The sequence below is a fragment of the Trichosurus vulpecula genome, chromosome 7 (assembly GCF_011100635.1).
Source record: "Trichosurus vulpecula isolate mTriVul1 chromosome 7, mTriVul1.pri, whole genome shotgun sequence".
In the NCBI taxonomy this organism is placed as follows: Eukaryota; Metazoa; Chordata; class Mammalia; order Diprotodontia; family Phalangeridae; genus Trichosurus; species Trichosurus vulpecula.
The window spans coordinates 94,914,856-94,931,527 of record NC_050579.1 but is presented as its reverse complement, the minus strand read 5'-3'; the positions used below and the strand labels follow the sequence as shown (position 1 = coordinate 94,931,527).

At 37.5% G+C, this 16,672-nt stretch overlaps 1 protein-coding gene across 1 annotated transcript in view; it reads left to right on the top strand.

Moving 5' to 3' along the window:
• The window catches only part of IGF2R (insulin like growth factor 2 receptor), a 164,147-nt gene that overhangs the window by 131,410 nt on the left and 16,065 nt on the right, over window positions 1-16,672 (top strand). The window contains exons 25-39 of the mRNA XM_036768976.1: window positions 124-299; window positions 642-729; window positions 1,122-1,337; window positions 2,575-2,705; window positions 2,889-2,986; window positions 3,533-3,669; window positions 4,181-4,374; window positions 6,153-6,279; window positions 7,012-7,131; window positions 8,506-8,762; window positions 9,083-9,298; window positions 10,722-10,871; window positions 13,949-14,110; window positions 15,739-15,946; window positions 16,304-16,450. Coding sequence (XP_036624871.1) covers window positions 124-299; window positions 642-729; window positions 1,122-1,337; window positions 2,575-2,705; window positions 2,889-2,986; window positions 3,533-3,669; window positions 4,181-4,374; window positions 6,153-6,279; window positions 7,012-7,131; window positions 8,506-8,762; window positions 9,083-9,298; window positions 10,722-10,871; window positions 13,949-14,110; window positions 15,739-15,946; window positions 16,304-16,450 — 2,427 coding nt within the window. The remainder of the gene's footprint in view (window positions 1-123; window positions 300-641; window positions 730-1,121; window positions 1,338-2,574; window positions 2,706-2,888; window positions 2,987-3,532; window positions 3,670-4,180; window positions 4,375-6,152; window positions 6,280-7,011; window positions 7,132-8,505; window positions 8,763-9,082; window positions 9,299-10,721; window positions 10,872-13,948; window positions 14,111-15,738; window positions 15,947-16,303; window positions 16,451-16,672) is intronic.

The following is a 16,672-nucleotide window of genomic DNA, read 5'->3' as shown; positions in this document are numbered from 1 at the left end:
TGAATTCCCTCTTATCTTTTTATTTTGGTTTTCTTATATCTTTGGATAAAGAGATTTTAAAAACATTTGACTTAGGATTTTAAAAACACTCTACTGAAATGGTAGTCTCTCATATTCCTCCAGGCAGTGCATTGGGATCTTGTGTAAAATCTGGTGATGTAGGCACAAACCTAGGTGTTGTACAGATCAGTCCTCAAACTGCTGCTGATGGATCCCTGAGTATTGTTTATGTGAATGGTGACAAATGTGAAAATCAACGTTTCTCCACTCGTATCATCTTTGAATGTGATCAGACACCTGTAAGTTTCTGAATAAACACTTTGCCTTATTCTTAATTACATTTCTATACATTTTAATCTTTTCTGCATTTTTTTTTCTTTTTGGGAACTCACTGGAAAAGCCTTCACACAGAAGATCTCTTTTTTTTTTTTTTCAGGAATTTAAAGTTATACTAACTCCTAGGTATTGAGGAACAGCCATGTATTTGTGCCCAAGTTAATTTTGTAGCAGTTAAATATTAGGTCTTTCAATTAATGCTTTCTAGGTTACTTGTTTGAAGCTGCCATTTTATGGTTAACTGCCTTTGATGAATATAAAAAGGATAACTTGCATGCAAATGAGCTGTCTGCTTATGTTTTTAGGGATCACCAGTGTTTCAACATAAAGAAGATTGTGAATATGTATTTGTCTGGAGAACCATAGAAGCTTGTCCTATTCGCAGAGCAGAAGGTGAGATCTAGTGGCGTTTTACACACCAAAAGTTTTCTTTTCCATTGATCTAAAAGTTCCTATTAATCATTATAAATATATTAATGTGATACATTTAATGTTCCCTAGTTAATTCATTGTTTCTCAGTTCTTTAATGTGAAGAACCTTTCAGAGACAAAACTTAAAGTAGACTCTTAGGAAAATTTGATGCGTTGGAGAACCCAAACTGCTTTTTCCTAAAATTGATTTAATTTTTATAAAGGTAAAATAGTATGAAATGCCTTTTATAAAACTCTGCATGCTCTTTTTATTCAGTTTTTGCATCATAAAGAAGATATTTTGTGTGTGTGTGTTACACATTTTCCTCTTTGCTTTGTCACTTAAAATTTTTTCCCCACATGTGACCTCAAAGGAGACAACTGTGAGGTGAAAGATCCAAGGCATGGCCACATTTATAACCTGAAGGCCCTTGCTGTAAATGATGTAATTGTGCCTGTGGGTGAATACAACTATTACTTCCGGGTCTGTGGGAGCCTGTCCTCAGAAGTGTGCAAGTCCTCGGACATCTCTAAAAAAGTATCATCCTGTCAGGAAAAGAAGGGGCCTCAGGGTTTCCGGAAGACTGCAGGTGGGGTGCATTTGCTTCTTCTCAGAATAATGTTAAATAGAGAACATAGGGCATGATGCTAGGTGTGACATCTTTGAGTTGGATAAACTGCCTCTTCTTTTTTTTCGTGGATTTCATTTGACCTTTTCATCCAGAAAATTGACAAAATGTTAGACCGATTTTACTTTCTGTTTTCCTTAAAGTTTTATTGGTGGCTTTTAGAGATTGTGGTGTGTTTGTGTACACAACAGTCATTTCCCAACATCAGAACGTATTGTGTAACAGAAAAATAAGCCTGCAAAACTGATGATGTAGACAGAATTCTGATCCCATAATCCTTTACTTCTCTTTCAAAAGCAAGGAAGTGTAGTTCATCATCTGTTCTCTGACACTAAGATTATTTACTCCAATTGATCTCTTTGTGGTTGCCTTTTAAATTATGTCTTCATTTAAATTATTTTAGGTATTGTGGATATTGTCTTACTCTGATTCACTTCATGTAAATCTTTTTATGTTTCTCTGACATCCTAATTTATTCTTATGAGGGGAGAGGAAGAGAATAAGCATTTATATAGCACCCACTATATGCCAGACACTGCCAAGTGCTTTTACGAATATCATCTCATTTGATCTTAGAGCGATTTTGTTTTATTTTCATTGTTAATGATGAAAGATAATGACTTTTCTTCCAACTCGTTAAGTAGTTCAACACATGGCAAACTAGGGAAGCAATACTAAACAGAGTTGAGTCACAGAATGACTTGGAAATGTTATTTAATATGATAGCATCTAATACCTCTGCTGTGTCAGTAAATTGCTTGTTGATAATGAACTCGATAACTAGTTTAACCAAAGTTGGAGTGGTGCTCAGTTAAAGAACCGAGAGCTAGAGCATCAGTGGTTTTGTGGTCATCCTTCAAAGTTGAGTGAAGAGCAGTCACTTTGTTTGGCCACAATAACCATAGACCACCGAGATGAAGATGTTTTTTATATTTATGAAAGGCAGGGTGGCATAATGGAGAGGTCACTATCTGTGGATTCAGATCTTCCTTTTACATCAGCTACGTAATCATGTGGAAAGCTGAGGTTTTGATGTGTGAAAAGTGCATTGTAAATTGTAAAGCACTATATAAAAGTAATTTGAAATTATTACTATTATTATTTAAGAAAAGGTTGGTTTAGTGTAAGATAGGTTTGATAATGTATCCAATGTGAGTGTTTTACTTTTCCCTGTTCTTCTGATTCCTCTTTAAAATAGGGTTACTTACCCAGAAGCTGACTTATGAAAATGGATTAATAAAGATTAATTACACTGGTGGGGACACATGCCATAAAATATATCAAAGATCTACAACCATATTTTTTTACTGTGATCGCATCACCCAGAAGGTGAGTATATTTGACATAGTGAAAGAGCCCCAGGATGCCATCTAAGCAATATGTTCTATTAGAGGAGAGAGAGAAAACACCTCTATAAAAGTAATTTTTCATTTTAAAATCCAGATTTTTAAATGACTGCATCCAGTTTTATATCCTCATAGTGACACATTTATTTATTTTCATCTTCTTTAGCCAGTGTTCTTGAAGGAAACTTTAGATTGTTCTTACTTGTTTGAGTGGCGAACCCAATATGCTTGCCCACCTTTTGAATCCATTGAATGTTCATTCAGGTAAGTTAGTTTATACTTTTACCCTTCTGGATCAAGAGATAAAATCATACTTAAATTTATTCTCATCCCAAAGTTAATTTGTAATGTTCACGAATTTTTAGAGACTCATAGCCCCTAATGTGTACAGTAGCCATCAGATAATAAATGATTAGGCTGAGAACCACTATCAGGAGTCATATAGTCAGTTAAGAACATTCTTCTCATCACTGGTGTATATTGAGGTGGCTTATAGACACATAGAATGTATATGTCATGATACCCTTTGAATAACCTTGACAGCCAGTGATGCCATGTGTTGGGTATATTTTCTAGTCAAGAATTAAAATGATTATATCTATCTCATGTGCCCCCCCCACCCAATCATTTTTGAACACTTACCATCCTGAAATAATCATGAGATTTTGAGACATCAACACTGTATTGTTGCTGGTACTGATCAAAGCACAGGTGGGTAGGATGTTTATGGTGTTGAGGTGTAATGCTAATGTTTGATTTAGCATATATGACTGAATTGTGGCTGAACTGAACTCCTATCCTTCAATTTAGAGATGACCAAGGAAACTCCTTTGACCTTTCTCCTCTATCACGATACAATGATAACTGGGAAGCAGTTACAAGCACTGGTGCTACGGAGCGTTACTTCATCAATATCTGCAAATCACTGGCCCCGCAGGCTGGCATTGGTGAGGGAAGGGTTACTAATTTGTTTCATGAGTTGTCAAGAACTGATGGTCTTCATTATCTTCGTTATTATGTTAGGGTAGACAACATTGAAGAATGAAACTTATAAAATTGAGGAACTTGTTTCTTGCAATGATTGGTAGGTTTGGTCATATAATAGAAAAAAGAGAAAACAAATATTGTTTGGAAACACAGGTTTTTATAGTGGCCTTTGATATATTGTCACTGCTAGATAAAACTAAGGCCCAAACATAATTTATATCGAAGGTTAGATGCTTATAAACTACTTTGTAGATATGAATGCATGAGGATAGGTAGCAGCAGCAGCAGCAAAGGCTGGCAATCTTCCACTTACTAAGGTAGGAGAAGGAGTAGAGTGCTATGGATACCCTAGTTTTGTATCCTTCTCCTTGATAGGGTCTCTGGACATCTTACTGCAATATTGGAAATCTCAGTATTGTACTATGTGGTAGAAGGAAAAGAGGAAAGGCCATTCTCTCATTTGTGTTTTAGGATCATGCCCTCCTGATGCAGCCGTCTGCTTGGTGGAGAACTCTAAATACACAACCCTGGGCAGAGTGAGTGATGGCCCTCAGTGGAGCAGCGAAGGCACTTCCATTCTGAAGTATCTCAATGGAGACCTGTGCCCAGATAAGATTCGTAGAAAGATGACAACAATCCTCCTGACATGCAGTGAGAGTCATGTAGTAAGTGCCATTACTATGTTAACAGCTGCCAACTGTGTCCTGGAGCAGATGGGAATTTCTAAGTTGGAGCAATCAGATAGCCCTTTGCTAGTGGGGCAGAACACTGACAAAGCACTTTATATTGCACTTGGAAGAGGGCTTTACACATATCTTTTTGATTCTCACAATCTGGCGAATGCCTCTATCTCCTTTTTATAGAGGAGCTAGTCAGTGTTTTGAGGCAGGATCTGAACTCAGCGCGCTATGCCAGCTAGCTGTCTCACATAGCTTACCATACCGCCAAGATGGCAAAAGGACGTACAGTGTTATAATAACAGTGACTAAGATTTCTTCTCTGGCTCAAGGAATACCTACTCTGGATGTTTTAAATTATTTAATCATGTTTGTATTTAACTCTCACCTTTAAGATATTGCATAGAATCCACATGTGCCTTTTGTAACTAATTGGTATGTGGCATCTGATTAGTTTCTTCATAAGCTGATCTGTTTTTTAGCACCTTACAGACTGTGGGGCAGTTCTATCCCTATACGCTTAAATACACACTGTTCTAGCTGTGCCTGTGTGAAGCTGTAGTCAGGGAGCCAGGAGTCAGGCTACCAGGGCAAAGAGATTATGGTAGGCAACCAGTTTTTACTCTTGAAAAGTAATAGTCCTGATATCTGAGGAGATCCTGAGATATGAGGAGGCCCTTAATCATGAAGTCTGTCCACTCTACTTGAGTAGAAATTAGAGCTCCTTCTATAGAAGGGAGTGGCATGGGCACCTAGAAGCCTTTGAATAGGTTGCTGATTTCTGTGCCCTGTGTCCAAGGATGGAGTCATAAAGAGGGAGAGGAAGGAAGAGAGGGAAAGGTATACCTTTGAGAGAGTGCATAGGTGAGTGTCTGATGAGAAATAGAGAAAGAAAGAGTATATAAGGTCAATAGGAATTTGACTTCAGAATAAGTGTACCGCAGAAGAGAACCTTTTAAGGTTCTGTAGTAGTTTCAGTATGCTTTGAAAAGAATAAGTTACTATATATATGTGTGTGTATATATATAATACACACACACACACACATATATATGTCTGTGTGTGTGTGTTTATATATATGAATGTACGCATATATGTATATATGTATATGTGAAAGATGATTTGGGGGTCAGGAAGACCTGAGTTGTAATCCCATCTCAAGACCTTTATTAGCTTTGCAGCCCTGGACAAGTCGCTTAATACCTCTCAAGCTCAGTTTTCTTATCTGTACAATGGGAATACTAATAGCCCCCACTTCCCAGGCTTCAGAGGCATAAAGTGAGATTATTCATAAAGTACGTTTGCAAATTTCAGTTGTCATTATCATTGTTATTAGCAGTAGCAGTATAAAGACTTTTTGGTGTGTTTGGAATTGTTTTGGTCTGCCAGATAAAAGGACACAATGCCTTGTGATTATTACTTAGCCTCCTAAAACATCTTTAGGTACACAGGGAAGCCACTAAGTAAGTAACCTTAAGTAGGTAACCCTACTTGGAGCTGCCACTCTCGAAGCTGTGTCTTGTGGCTTGGCTTTTTAAACTTGTGTAGCTTTTTCCAGAAAGGTTTTTCGACCCTAGAGTTTGATCCTTGACCTCTGCTTTGTTTTAGAAACAAATCCTTTCTTCACTCTGTCATTACTATGTAACACTACCACTTCTCCCGTAGAGGCATTGGAAACGTTTTTTAAACGTTCAGAGCGCTTTGATACAAGCTGGTATTGTTACAGCTCCCCATAATACTGGCCTCTTTCTGTTCTTTGCCTGCAGGATTCTAAGCCCATGTTTATAAGTGCAGTGGAAGACTGTGAGTATACTTTCTCATGGCAAACCTCAGCTGCATGTCCTTTAAAGAGCAATGTGCAGGAGAACTGTCAAGTCACCAATCCTGCTACAGGTAAATACTCAGAGGGATTCTGTGAGATACACTTAAGAAGTAGAGGAGCCTGTCTTTAATACCTCCCTTTGTTTTTGTGTGTAAATCTTTTCTTGAGAAAGGACCACACTTACTGTTTAGACTTGGAAGAAACAGTAGACGTACTAGTAAGTGCCCGTGCTGTAGTGACACAGGCCTCCCTTTTCGAGTTCTAGCCTCATCTATTTCCTCTTCCTGCTGTTGTATTGGGACGACTGCCTCAGTAAGCACATCTGAATGTGGGACACAGGCTTCTGCAGCATGGATTGAAGGAAAAGGGAACCTCGGCGGTTCTCAAAAGGTCCTCATGTCTGTAAACTTAGAGAGCTACAATTGGAAGGGTCCATCAAGAAACCAGGGCTTTAGGGTTATACATTTGGGAGTAAATGACACAGCTCTGGATTGTGCTTATTGTGCAGCAATAGGAGGTAGACTATATTCTGAGCCACTTGCCTCCAGGGAAATACCAAGGCCTTCAGTTAGAAATTCAGGGCTTAAGCAGTACAACCTAGACAAGGATATCTATATCGTCAGTCACATTTTTATGCCATTTCAAAAGAAGAGTGTTAATAGATTGTTATGTTTAGCACTGATGGCAATAGAATATAATGGTGCTCATAAGAATAGAAACCTATTCTGGAAACATTGTGATTCCCAATCCTTAAAAATGTCTGTTTGTTATTTCAAAGACTAAAGTTTTCCCTTTTCTTACAGGCCATCTATTTGATCTGAACTCTTTAAAGAATGATTCTGGCTACTCAGTTTCTTATAGTGAAAAGGGATTAATGTATATGGGCATTTGTGGAGGAACTAAAAACTGCCCCTCTGGAGTTGGTAAGTGCCAAAATAGGTTTCCTTCTTAAAGTCCTAATGCCTTAGGGCATCAAGATCTTCCTGTGCTGAAAGCACTGTGAGGAAAATATATTTTCATCCTGCTCTTTTACCAACTTTGCTGAAAATTAAAATCTGATCTAAACATCTTAAGTGTGAACCCTGGTATAAAGGAAAGAGCAAAGAATCAGGAGACTCAATCACTTAGTGTCCCAGGCAACTTTTTTGTTTTTATCTGTGTATTTAAAAAAATTATTCTCATTTCTTTCTTTTTTTGTGTCTCAATGTGCACAATGCAGATTGGCACCTGCCTGCAATTTAGTGTTAAGTTGCCTAGAGGCAATGAAAACTTAAGTGAATTTGAGAAGAACGTCTAAATTAAGTCAAACTGTACTTTTAATACTCAGTGATGTATACTTGCCTAAGTTACTTTTCATAGTAATGAAGGATGGCCAGTGTAGAGTCCAGATGGAAGAGTAATTCTCTATAGCAGATGCAGTAACCTAGATTTTTTTGTGTATTACTTTGTACTGATGAAATCAAACTCCAGAACACTGCAGAGCTTCTTCAGTGATATCCTTAGTCATTCAAAAGGGTTTGACCTAATTGTCCACTTAAAGAAATCAGTCAGATGGACCATCAATACATATATATTTAGTGGACACCATTGCAAGACAGTGAGATAGACACAGAATGAAAACAAGGACAGACTGAATTACCTTTGGAAAATTACGTAGGCTTCTCCCTGAAATGAAGACCCATCTTTTAGGAGACATAAATATTTTTCTTATGATGCTATTTGAGAGTCATGGAATAACAGTTGACCAAAAATTGAAATTGTGGGTCACCCAAAACACTATAAATAGGTAGTTATGGCATGAGTAGGCCTTGATATATTACCAACAAAGAATTGTACACAGAAGTGTCATTAAAGATCCCACTGGAGATATATAATGGTCAAGCAGTGAGAGTGAGAGATACTCATTGGGTATCTGATGTGCTCCATTGATATCTGTGGCATGTTGGAAGATCCAGAGGAAATTCCTCATTATGTTTCTTAGACCCCGTGTGGAGGATGTAAAGGAGCACATGAAGATGTAAGGTAAGAGTTGTACAGGGTGAGAATGTGTGGATAAATTACAATTGGTACCATTGGAAGGAGTGTCATAATCAATGATATTGCAGATATGTTGATGGAGGTATATCATATTTTAGAAGCTGATGGATAAATGAGTGACACAGTCTTAAATGCACAGTGTTATAGTAAGCCATTTAAAAATAAGCATGAGATTTAAATATGATTTGAATTTAAGGAATAATCTAATGGAAAATAGGTACCTTAAATCATTAATTTTTTTTCCTTTCCAATTGATTCAGGTGTTTGCTTTGGATTGACCCAAATTAATGCTGGAAGTTGGAACAGTAGGCTAATGTATGTAGATCAAGTCTTACAGCTTGTTTATGATGATGGAGGTCCTTGCCCTTCCAAGAATTTCCTGAAGTATAAGAGTGTAATTAGCTTTGTGTGCACACACAATTCTGGGGCAACCAATAAGCCTGTGTTTGTTTCCTTGGATAAACAGACATGTACTCTTTACTTTTCCTGGCACACCCCACTGGCTTGTGAGAAAGAGGTGAGTTCATTGAACTATGTGTCAACTCTGCAAGAGATTTTGCTTTGACTTGTGGTATGTCTGTTCTGGATTTCAGTGTCTTATCTTTCATATTACAATTTTATCACTGACATTGAAGGTATCTGAATCTATCCAGGTTGTACTAGCCATAAAACACACTTGATGGAAGATGTCAGAATAAATATGAAGAAACGTAAAAAAAAAAAAATTAGCTCAGCAGATGTGCTCATGTTGTAGAGTTTTCAAATCCTCTGACATGAATGCTGTTTTGTGTCTTTGGATATGTTGATATATAACATGACCCAAATTTCCTGCAACAGGAGCAGTGTTCAGTGAAAAATGGAAGCTCTGTTATTGACCTCAGCCCTTTGATCCATCGAACTGGTGGCTATGAAGCCTATAATGAAAATGATGATCTATCTGATACCAAGCCAGATTTCTATATTAACATCTGCCAGGCCCTAAATCCCATCCATGGAGTTTCTTGTCCTGCCGGAGCAGCAGTGTGTAAGGTTCCTGTTGATGGCTCTCCTGTAGTAAGTATCACATATACAAGTTTGAAAAATAATTTTGACAATAGCCTTTATGGAAATAAAACTGGTGTTATGCATATTGTATCTTTTGACATGGAGAGAAGGCTAAGGAGTCACATACTATTTATATGTATATATCTTTGTATATGTATATATATGTGTATGCACGTGTATATATGTGTGTGTCTCACTTGTCATTATCCCTGAGTAGAAATTTCTGTATCAGAGTCAGAGGGCCTGGAAATTGTATTTGCTGAGCCCAGCTCCTTAGTGTGAAGTACAGGACTTGTGCAATTCAAAACACTTGTGAAATGCAAATGTTTTTTATTGGCTAAGAACTCTCATTAAGACCTTTTAATAAATCATGCAGGAAAGTGAATATCATGTATTTCGATTTTCTACAGTATTCTGAGTGTATAGGTTTTTAATATTGAAAACATTTTTAATAATCATATTCACTTATTTCAGGTTGGGATTTCTGGAAAAAAGTCTCAAAAAACATTTTATTTCTATATTTTTGCAGTCATGAGTTTGAGAGACTAGATGCCATTGTAGAAGATGGGTGTAAAAGATATATATAAAAGATAGATTTATTTGTGAACTGACTTTATCTTCCATGCATCCCAAACTGGACTGTTTTATCTTTTCCCCCAAACTTGAGCTCTTCTTAACTATCCTTTTACTATTGAAGGCACCATCGTCTCCCCAATTACCTCAACTTACAACCCAGGTGCCATCTTTGGCTCCTTACTATGCCACTTCTGCTTTCACAGCATCTCTCATATTCCTCCTTCTCTTCTCTGACACTGCTATCCTGGTGCCAGCTTTTGTCTCCTCACACCTGGACTATTGTAGTAGTCTGCTGGTTTTGGGGCTCCCTGCCTCAAGTCATCTCCTGCATTCTAGTCCATCCTCCAGTCATCTATCAAAATGATCTTCTAAAACACAGGTCTGGGTCTGACCTTGTCTCCCCCCATCAGCCTTGCTCACGTGTGGGCACGCACAGACACAGACACACACACACATGCATGTGTGTGCACTCCTTCCCCCATTCAGTAAACTCCAGTGGTTCCTTCAGTGTTACCTTCAGGATCAAATAATAAACTCTTCATTTGGCTTTTAAGCCCCTTTGTAACCAGACCCCTTTCTGGAAGGCCAGATGGATAGGAGTTATGAGCTCACTGGAGGTAATATTCAACAACTTAGATTCTTTGAGAATGAGATATAAATAGAAATGATTAACATTTGTAACAAAACTTGTTTGATCATCTGGCAGCATCATATAACCTCTATGTGGCAAATATTTTGGTCTTAATTGCATATGGGTTCATAGATGTATACTTTTTTGCCATTTTATTTTGATACTTAATCAGCTCTCTCTTGAAAAATTGTTTTCCTGAGCTCTGTTTTTTCTTTTATTTCTTAGGATATTGGCCGTGTTACTGGACCTCCACAACTTAATCGTGCAACTAATGAAATTTATATCACTTTTGATAGTTCTACCCCATGTCCTTTAGATAGAAATGCTAACTATTCCTCAATTATTTTATTTCATTGTAAGAGAGGAATAAATATGGTAAGCAACTTCTTTTTGTGGCGTAAATGTTAACATTTTATTTATTGGTGTTGCAGATGCATGGTATAATGTATATTTACAGTGTAAGGATATTATTCTTCCCTTTATTAAAAAAAACCGATAAAACTTCTCTGATTTGGGTAAGTCTAGTCCCAGTCACTTGGCTGGGAGTCTGCAGACCTGATAACATTGCTATCAACCAGCTCTGCAGCTGCTGGGGGTACAGTGGAATGAGTGCTAGAGCTGGAGTCAGGGAACCTAGGGTTTTATTACAATTGTGAGTAACCTAGAGTACAGTCTGTGGGCCTGAGTTTCTTTATCTGTAAGATGAAGGTGTTGGATAAGAAGACCTCTAAGTTCTCTGCCAGCTCCAAATCTGATTCTAGGATGACATTGGCAAGTCATTTAACCTTTGCTGCTCAGTCTCTTTGTAAAATGAGGGAATTGAACTAGCAGATCTCTAAAATCTCTTCCAGTTCCCAAAATTCATGATTTTAATTCAAGGATGGAAAAAATAATTAGGAAGCCAACAATGAAGGTTAGCACTAGAAATACAAATGTCACTCTTTACATGCAGAAAACTTTGTAATAGTTTGTAAATTATGAATAAAGTAGTAACAGTGTATTTTAGAACTCTGGACCTTAAGTATAAAACCAAGAGGTTTAATTTTAGCCCAGTATAAGGAAATAGGGCAGCCAGATGGTGCAGTGGATAGAGCACTGGGCTTGGAATCAGGAAGACTCTTCTTCATTGATTTCAAATCTAGCCTCACTTACTAGCTGTGTGACCCTGGGCAAGTCACTTAACCCTGTTTGCCTCAATTCCTCATCTGTAAAATAAGCTAGAGAAGGAAATGGCAAACCACTCTAGGATCTTTGCCAAGAAAACCCCAAATGGGGCCCCAGAGAGTCAGACATGACTAAATAGCAACATAAGGAAATAATTAAAAAAAATTACAGCACTGCCAAATTTGAGTTTTCCATCACTGGTGGTCAACCTATGGAAACTGTAGTACAACTTTTCAAGGATGTTCTTAGGATTCATGTTTTGGGTAGGGATTAAATTAGATTACCTTTAACATCCCTTCCAACTCCAGTTCTATGATTCATATGCCCCTAAATAGCCAACAACCTAGTGGTACTACTTGACCAGTGGACAGATTTGAGCAACCTTAGCCATTTGCAATAATAATGAGAAAACATTTATAAAGAACTTTGAGATTTACAAAATGTATTCCTCACAACAACCGTGGGAAATAGGTTCTATTATACCTATTTTGCACACGGGGAAACTGATAACTTGCCCACAGGGAATAAGTTTATGGAACAAATACCCAGACCCAGAAGTAAGCAAAAAAGACCACTCTGAATGGCAGAATTTGCAGTCCAAATCCATATTCTTTACTCTCAGGAGAGGGCCTCAGGTCTGTTAATGTAAATCTATTGTTTCATCCTTTATACCGATTTTAAACAAGCTGGGTTATTTACCAGTAATCCAGAGTGGATTCAGGCAAGAATTTCTGGCGAGTTGGGGTGGGGTAATGGTTAGCAAGACCTCTAGACAGAGATACAGTAATAATGAGAAAAGAGATTCCACCCTTCCCCCTGCCAAAAAAAAGGCACATTAAAAAACCCTGAAAAACAGAATAGCTTAGGGTCAGATAACCTCCCAGAGCTCCTGAGGTTCTTCGTGTATATTTTAACTTAGGTCAAAAATTGTCATTTATCATGATGAAGAATTAAGAAAAGGTTCACTTATGTTTGTCATATTCTAAGAAGACAAACCATACAGAATATCATAGAAAGATTTCTATCAAATGGTTAGAATTTTTCAAATGGTATTTGAAGAGATAAATCTGGAAAGTTCCTTTATGTGGAACTCTTCTTTCTCTCATAGTGCTAGATAAATGAGGCTTTATGCTTCATTTAGGATTACACGTAGGAAGAAAGTATACTGAACACCATGGCTGAGTCTTGGAGTAACTGCATGTTGGCAGCAAGTGTTTGCTTGCCTTTAGAAATCTGGAGACTGAATATTCCAGGTTTGTGGGGCTTATTTGAAGTATTTTTCCCCTTGTGGTTTCTTTCCTTCCTGAATGGTATGTACCACGTAGGAGCAATTGAATATAAACCATGTGGAAAAGAAATCTTTAACATCAGACTGAAATAGAATATTTGGCCTAATGAATATATTTTATCCTTTTCTACTGTTTTAATTGGCTTCAGAGTTTTGAAATAACAAATGCATATGTTTTGGCAGAGGAGGTAACTTTAGTTGTAAACAGAAGTAAGCTGTCTTTTGCAATGACGACCTCTATTTCAAAGCCCTTTTCTTTTACCCTTTAAAGACTATTTAAAATCCTAATTTCTTGATACAGACTTGCAGAGTTTCTGGGGTAGTATGATGTAATAGAAAGGCTATTGCTCTCTAAGGATTTGGGGGAGTGGGGCTGGAGCACTGCCTACCACTTAATAGCTGAGTTGATATTGGATAGGTAATTCCATGCCATTTTTTTTCCCCTTCTGCAAGGTGATGGCTTATCTACTTCATAGAAGTGTTTTGAGAATCCAGTGAGATGTTTGTGAAAGCTCTTTCAATCCATAATGCACTGAATAAGTATAAAATGGCATTTAAAAATTATTAGCGATTATGCCCTGGAGTTATGTAGGGAATTCCAGGTAACTACTGAATTGCACCAAAGGGACCTTTATGGAACTCCTTGCAGTTGTCATGGCTGATTTTCTGGGCTTCAGAGAAGGCCTATTCCAGGTTACCTGCAGCCATGGAACATTCCTTGGGTCTGGGTCTTGAGAGTCCTTGTCTCCAGTGCCATCTTGCTATTGTTGATATGCCAGACAGGTACTGTTGGTACCCAGAAGTACAGGTGTGTAGTACCTTCTGGTAGGTAATGCACTACACTTCTACTTTTTAACCCTGTGTGAACTATCTCAGGATATGGTTAGGATTTCTTGATAAATCAAATTATATATTTTGTGTCATCTAGGATAATAGTGGTATTTTAAGAAAATTATGACATTTCCTATGAAGTTAAAATTTCCTTTTTTTTTTTAAATAGGGGTCACCAAAGGTGATAAGAACCAGTGGTTGTGATTATGTGTTTGAATGGGAAACTCCAGTCGTATGTCCAGATGATGTAAAAACTGTGGGCTGTTCAGTGACAGATGAGCAGCTGTACTATAGCTTTAACTTGTCCAGTCTTTCTAAAAGACCAGTTAAGGTAATATTCTTAATCTTTGGCATTATCAACTTTATATCTATATATGTAGATAGAGATATATAGGTATATGTATATGTATATGCATTATGAATGCAAATATTTTTTGAAAGAGCTATAGTTCTACTACAAAATTCTTTGGAATTTTTAAGTGTCCTCTGTACCATAATGTATTTAGTATTTTTGAACAAATAAGTCACTATCATAGGCAGCAAAATTTTTCATCATTCCTTTGCTCTAGAACTGGACTAGTTTTCACTGTTAGATGACTTTCTGTGTTTGTGAGGGTGGTGGCTATTCTTGATGTAGGGTCTATGGAAGTCAAGCTACTACAAAGGTGTCAGGGTTTTGAGGAATAAAGCCAGTTTCCTGCCTTTTCTAAACATAATGACTCATGGCAGGTATCCATTTGATATGGAATTAGGTATATCTGTTTACATGTTTTCATTTGAATCTACTACCCTTCTCAATAAATTACTTGTCAGCTCTTTTGAAATGTGTTTGTTGCAAAGTAATGCCACTCTTTGTATGCTATAAAATATTAATTGTTCATTAGATGCTACTGCATATATTTAATGTCACATGTGGAATGTGTCAAATGTTGGCCAGCAGTTTAATATATTAAATTCTTTGACTCTCTGTCCTCTTGGCCAACTTGCTGAAAAAGATCAAATAGATAACAATTGGTTCCCAGAAAGCTGAATGAGGTTAGAGGTAGGGGAGGGGAATCCAACTTGAGAAGCACCTATGCCTGGACAAACTATGTATTGTGTAAACCTTGCTGTGATTTGCCAGTGTCGTTGATGTTTAGGTTGCAGCACTATCTTCAAAGTGATGTGTCTGTCCACTGGGGGTCTTGAGTATTGTGATCGAGTCCGTTGACCTAGAACTGGCAAAGTTATACCTGTACGATCAACTTTTGGAACAGAGATCTATGTTTCTTTGGGGTCCGAACATGTACATAGCCTCCTGCTCCTATTGCTAAGGAGTCTCAGTTAGATACACTGGGACTTAGAAGGTGGAACAATCTTAACCAATGTGTTTGAAAGCTCAGGGTAAGAGAGACAATACAAGTAGCAGACTTAAGGCCTTGGTTATGGAGAGCTAGGTCTGCCTCTTGCAGGATTTATGAAGCCTAGTTGGTAGACTGGAAGCAGAACAGAGGAGACGAGAAATCTGAGTGATACAAGTGGAGGCAGAGATCCCAAACAAATAGAGGCTCTTCACACACTTGCCATGGGGGATGGCTGATTAGACTAAGGGCATGTCAATAGCAATAACATACCTAGGTGAACCTCTGGCAGGAAGGAACGAAGGTGTGATCTCAGCAAGACTGCCACAAAGGTGGGGCAGCTAGGTGGCGCAGTGAGTCAGGAGAACCTGAGTTCAAATCTGGCCTCAGACACTTGACACATTTACCTTGGGTAAGTCACTTAACCCCAATTGCCCTGCCCTCCCCCTGCAAAAAACAAAAACAAAACCAAAGACTGTCACAAAGGTGAGAGGGATACATATGTTAAGATAGTTCAAAATATGTGACCTTATGTAAAGATAGATTATTCAGTAGTAAAATCCAAATAACTGAGGATTTATATTCATAGAAATCCATGAAATATTCTTTGTCCATCCAGGTAACTCATGGACCTCATACTTACAATGTGGGGGTGTGTTCTGCAGCAAATAGTGATCCTCAGGGGAGCTGTAAAGATGGAGGGGTGTGCTTACTCTCAGGTAGTAAGGCCTCTTCCTTTGGACGGCTAGCATCAATGAGTTTGGATTATAGACATCAAGATGAAACAGTCATTTTAAAATATCTAAATGGTGATCAGTGTCCTCCAGGTGAGTAATTATAAGTTAAATATAAATTTTGGGAATTACTAGAAAAACTTGGGATCTTAAAGCACTAGACACTGAAAGCTTTTTTATTTTTGAAATCGGAAGACAAAACGTATAACTCTTTGGAATAGTCATAATTGATATAGACAATTAAAAATCACCTCAATAGCACTGTTCGCAGAAGAATGTTTTACATTTAATGACCACGACTTGTAATTAGTACTATCCAGGTCAGTGATTTATATAATGGGTGGTTACATTATTAATTCCTGCCTTCTATTCTAATCCATGCCTAACCACTTGGCATGGACAGTGTATTACTTGTATGATATTAATTACATATGTGGTACTTATTTTCAGAAACTGAACAAGGTGATCCCTGCGTCTTTCCTTTCATCTACCGTGGAAAGAGCTATGATGATTGTATTAGAGAAGATAAACCAAAACCTTGGTGTGCCACAACAGGAAACTATGACATGGATCAGAAATGGGGATATTGCAGATCTTGTAAGTTGAAATGTTGGCTGTGACCATGAAAGAACATTGGTGATCTTCAGATATACATGTACAATCATATTAAACATATTTCCACATTAATCTATATAGACTTTTGCAAAAAACTATCTTCTTGATGCCCTCAAATCTATTAAGAAAATTTAAAAAAATTTAAATTTATAATACAAGACCACATGAGAAGTAGGGAGACTATGTATTTCATTGCGAGATTAG